The sequence below is a fragment of the Corylus avellana genome, chromosome ca2 (genome assembly GCF_901000735.1).
Source record: "Corylus avellana chromosome ca2, CavTom2PMs-1.0".
NCBI classification, from domain to species: Eukaryota; Viridiplantae; Streptophyta; class Magnoliopsida; order Fagales; family Betulaceae; genus Corylus; species Corylus avellana.
Genome location: NC_081542.1, coordinates 43951950 through 43957221, shown reverse-complemented (window position 1 = coordinate 43957221; position 5272 = coordinate 43951950). Strand labels below are relative to the sequence as shown.

The 5272-nt window shown below is 36.7% G+C and overlaps 1 protein-coding gene across 1 annotated transcript; it reads left to right on the top strand.

The window, feature by feature from the left end:
- Positions 1-349: 349 nt before the first annotated feature.
- LOC132172384 (uncharacterized protein At4g04980) lies at positions 350-3609 on the top strand. Its single transcript, XM_059583874.1, has 9 exons — positions 350-418; positions 544-732; positions 813-908; positions 1000-1126; positions 1299-2268; positions 2429-2594; positions 2896-3060; positions 3134-3289; positions 3401-3609. The coding sequence occupies exons 1-9, from the start codon at positions 350-352 to the stop codon at positions 3584-3586; spliced, it is 2124 nt and encodes a 707-aa protein (XP_059439857.1). The 3' UTR covers positions 3587-3609.
- Positions 3610-5272: the final 1663 nt, after the last annotated feature.

The following is a 5272-nucleotide window of genomic DNA, read 5'->3' as shown; positions in this document are numbered from 1 at the left end:
GGGTGTTTGCTCCATAAAAAACCACTCTTTCTTCTTTCTCTCCTTGACTCTCTTTTCGGAGAAGTTCCAAATAGTGCTTCTCCACTTGGCTTAATTTGTATCAGCCCGAGTGCTACGCACGTAATATATATATTTTTTTCCATTAATTAACTTGGATTTCCATTGATTGTTTCCTGCACAAAGCTCTTAGACTAATTCTCTTGTATGTTTCCACATTAGTTTATCCTATTGGAGTCATTTTCAAACCGCCGGAGGCGTCTGACCAGAACGGTAAAACAAGTTTTATGGTCGTTCGTCGTCAGTAACATCATTATTAATTGTTGCCGTGCCATTGAAGACAATATAGGACATGGCAACAGGGGACTGCTACGGTTTGACACCATCTCTGTTTCCTCGCAAGGCATATGGATTTGATCGGGTACTCTTTTTTATTTTCCCCTGTTTTCTTCTTTCTACGTATCTATTGTGTTCCTAAAATATGTCGGATCCACTTCTAATAAGTCAGAAAATACGCAATTTTACACAAAAGAATTACTTTTGCAGGGAATGAAAGGCTATGAGCTACCCAAGAAGCTATCAAAGAGTCCCAAGGAAGAACAGGGGATGGCATTAGGTGGGAGATTTGGTTATACCAGCAAGTTAATTTTGTTGATGGAGCTCCGAAAGAAGATAATGACCTTTCGGGACATCCTTGATCTTCCTCCTTGCGATGGCTCAGCATCCATTAATGAGGTTTCATTTCCGAATTTTCTTTTGCAACTTAAAAACACGTAGCATTTGCTTAGTCTTCGTACGATTTGTCTTCTTTGCAGCTGGTGATGGGCACAATTCAAGATCTCCAAAAGCTTTACCCTGAAATTATGCCATGTAATCGACTGTCAGAAATAAAGGGGGCATCTATTGATCAGGTTCATCATTGAACTGGCTTGAATTGTACTGATTTGGATGATAATTAATGTAACTCTGAGTATTAATTAACCCTATGACACGTTCAAGCAGGGTCTAACTTACTTCCTCGGGGCTTTGAAGTCTATTGGAGATTCAAGGATGATGGAACTTGATTGGATGGACAAATTTAATTACAATTTTCCATCATATGAAGAGAACATCAATCCAGAGGAACTTGGTATGTTATGCATTGAATAAGGCCAATTAAAATAGGAAATACAATCAGAAAATAAAATCAAATAAGGCAAATATCATATATTCCCAATAGATGATTAGGGGTGGTGAGAAACGAATAATTTTAGGAAATACAATAAAAAAAATACTTGACCTCATTGATTTTTTTGTTGTAGTTGAGGTTGTCTTGGAAGCACTCAATTGCATGAATAAGATGGCACAAGAAAAGTTCGATATGATGGATGAAGATGATGACATGAAAAAGGACAATAGTAACACATTTGATAAAATGTTACTGGATTCCTATTCAGACAGCAACAGCTCCGGCTGTCCTTCTCCAGCTTCTCCAGCTTCTCCAATCACTCCGACCTCAGTACTTGCAGGATCATCCACTGCTTATACGAAATTTGGAGAGAAAGCAAATATTTCCTATCGCCCACCTATTCTCTTGTCTCTCAGAGTTCGAGCTGTGGGAAAACTCAACCAAGTTGATGCAAAGCGCCTCTCATTCAACACATTGTCAAGTGTAGTTGGCTTTGATTCCAGCTCTTTGAATGTAAACAAAAAGGTCGAGGAACCCATTACAGGGATTGAAGAACAGAGCAATTTTGGATTGACAACTGCAAATCATGAAAACAGAGATAGCAGCTGCATGTCGGATTTGAAGGATACTATAGAAAAGGGAATTGTGAGCAGACTGCATCCTCCTCCTCCTCCACCACCACCACCACCCATGGCATCACAAACAATAAAAGTAGCTCCACCGCCTCCGCCTCCGCCGCCCATGATGCCTTTTAAAGGAGTAGCACCGCCACCGCCACCTCCGCCGCCAATGATGCCTTCTAAAGGAGTAGCACCGCCGCCGCCCATGATGCCTCTGAAAGGAACAGTGTCACCACCATCAAATGGAGCTGCACTTCCACCACCTCCTCCACTTGGTGGAGCAAAATCCTTGCGCCCCAAAAAAGCAACTACTAAATTGAAGAGGTCATCCCAAATGGGTAATTTGTACCGCGTTCTTAGGGGGAAAGTGGAAGGATCTAATCTTGACGGTAAATCATCTAACGGGAGAAAGAGTGCGGTTGGTTCCTGCAGTCCTGGTGGAAAACAAGGTCTGGCTGATGCTCTAGCAGAGATGACAAAAAGGTATACTGTTTGAAGAGCCTCTAACAATACAAAATCTCTCTGAGTGAACTAAATTTAAGAAGCGACGAATTTAATCGTTTAATTTATATTCTACCGTCAAAGACATAAGACATAAGGCAAAACAATATAACACACTATATTACCCATTTTTGTTCCTCAGATCAGCATACTTCCAACAAATTGAAGAAGATGTTCAAAAGTATGCAAAGTCAATAACGGAGCTGAAGCTTGCTATTAGTACTTTCCAAACAAAGGACATGGCCGAGCTGATCAAATTCCACAAATTCGTGGAATCCATTCTTGAGCACTTAACTGATGAATCACAGGTCATTATGCTAGGAGCTTCTTCATTTAAGGGTCTGTTTTGGTTTGTGATTTCAAAACGTGCGCTTTAGAATTAGTTATTTTAAAACGTGTGATTTGAAAACTTAATGAAAATGAATTACAGTATAACCTTTAAAATCGTAGTTTAGCTTTTAAATCGTACATTTTTTAAATCATGCCATCTTACTTGCGATTTGAAAATGCAGACATTTTCTGCAATATTTGATTTAAAATCACAGTTTTGGTTTGCAAAATCGCAATGTCAAACGTACATAAAGTTAGATGCGATCCTTCAAGCTGCAGGTGTTAGCAAGGTTCGAAGGCTTCCCTGTAAAGAAGCTGGAAACATTAAGGACAGCAGCTGCACTCTACTCAAAGTTGGATGCCATGGCCACTGAACTGCATAGTTTGAAGATCGTATCTCCCATGGGGCAGCTGCTTGACAAAGTTGAACGTTACTTCACTAAGGTAATTTTAGTTTTCAGAGTCACACTCCTTTGTAATTATACTCAAAACCAACCAAAAAAAAACTAATTTACAGATCAAAGGAGAAGTGGACGCAATGGAACGAACCAAAGATGAAGAGTCCAAGAAATTTCAGAGTCACAATATCGATTTCGACTTCCATATCCTTATAAGAATCAAAGAAGCAATGGTAGATGTTTCCTCAAGCTGCATGGAGTTGGCTCTACAGGTAGTTCAATCAAAAATATATGTTGCAAAAGTAAGTATTGAAAATGAAAACTATATATTAATATTATGTGGAGCCTTTTTTCTGGATATAATGCAGGAGAGAAGGGAAGCAAAGGCCTCAGAGAAGAAAGAACCAGGGCCAAAAAGTGACTCACGAACAAAGGGATGTGCCAAATTGCTGTGGAAGGCTTTCCAATTTGCATTTCGGGTCTATAGTTTTGCTGGTGGACATGATGATCGAGCTGACAAGCTGACAAGAGAATTGGCTCATGAAATAGAGAATGATCCTTACCACCAGTGACACAGATTCTCTACTTTCACCCCTCAAAAACCACACAATACTTTATATTTACAGTATATTGTGAGATATTGTAAATGCTATAATATTTTGTTATAGTACATAAAATAATAATATGATAGAATGTGCAGCGGAAAAAGATTTAGAATTGCTTCTTGCTCAAACAAATCAAAGAATGATGCGGAAATTGGCGAAGTCGTGTCCTACATCACAAGCAATGTGTTAGCTCAATCACGAACAAGGAGTTCGATCCGTTTCAACGAGAATTCGCATTCGGTAAGGAGTTTTATGTCTATGAGAATTCAAATTATCATAAACAAAAAAGATGACGTTTTGTGAAATATGAATTATGGAAGATATTGTACGTGTGTTGTTGTATGTACAGGAAGTCTATGGGAAAATGGAAACTCTTGTGTATTTATACTATGTTTGTCTTTTAGTTTTGGGACGAGTCTTATGTTTAGTCTGATTTGAAGTCGTACGACTAGTCTGTTTTGAATAAATTGGTGGATATTTATATAAGGTAATACTTGTAGTTTATTTTAATGAATATTGAATGAATTAAGTATTTTATTGAAGCTCTAAGCTATTGAGATTGGATTTCTTTTTTAGCGGTTTGATTACTCTTCTCTTGGTGTACTCTACCAAAATCCATTGTTGGCTAGTGAGAATCGTGAGATTTTGCTCAACATAAGATTTATCTTTATTTTCTGTTGTTCTTCTTTCGTCTTGCATGAAAGAACCTCCACAATAGAAACATCGAAGAAATATTTTAGAATAAAGGTATTTTTTAACCACAGCACAATAATGCCTTATAGATTAATGAATACTTTATATTTATAAGGCATTTTCTTTATATAAAATACAAACCCTCAATTAAAAAAATTTTCTTATTTTCCTCCCATCAAGGAATAAAAATCAGTTTATGATTCCTTCTCTCATCCTTCTCCATGCTTTAAAAATAAAAAAATAATAATGAAAAAAAAAAGGGATAAATGCAACCTAAATCGTTTTTTTAACATACTCCAAGGACCTCTGAATTCATTTTGAAACCACATGGAGCACTTTGTAATCAAGGTCAATCACAGGGACTGATTATGCATTTATCCAAAAAAAAAAATATAAAAAAATCAACCATTAGATTTGTAGAATCTACCTACATAAAGGTGTGGGTAATTTATGAAGATCATTGTTTGTAGGATCCAAAAATTTAATAGGAATCTTACCCAAAAAAAAAAAAAAAAATTAATAGGAAGCAATAAATGAAACTGTTTTAAGGTATTATAGAATGACAAGATATGAAGATTTTAAAAGTGGCTTCATGATTGTTAGACACTTGTAGAATGAGTTATAATTTTTAGAAAGTGCAAATTGTTGGTATATAGTTTACAAACTAATACCAAGTTAATGGGTGATAAGTTTACAAACACTATCACACCTCTCACTCACTTCTCACACACAAAGAATAGAAGAAATACTGATTTATTATAGAAGAGAAATATCAACTCTTCTGCATATTAAGCAACGTACAAACGCATATCCCTTGTATAAGGATTTCTCCAATACAAAGCATAGCATGGTTACAAAATTCAAAGAGGATGGTTGTATTTGTCAAAAAATCCAGCCACCCTACAACATAGCATTAAAGGGCTACAAAGTCCACATTGGCTACAAAGTCCACATGCATTT

Excerpts from the sequence above, each read along its gene's own strand:
- LOC132172384 (XM_059583874.1), top strand. The coding sequence starts at position 350 with ATGGCAACAGGGGACTGCTACGGTTTGACACCATCTCTGTTTCCTCGC. Across the intron at positions 733-812 it reads GCTCAGCATCCATTAATGAG|CTGGTGATGGGCACAATTCA; the intron begins GTTTCATTTCCG and ends TCTTCTTTGCAG. Across the intron at positions 3,290-3,400 it reads TGGAGTTGGCTCTACAGGTA|GCCTCAGAGAAGAAAGAACC; the intron begins GTTCAATCAAAA and ends AGGGAAGCAAAG.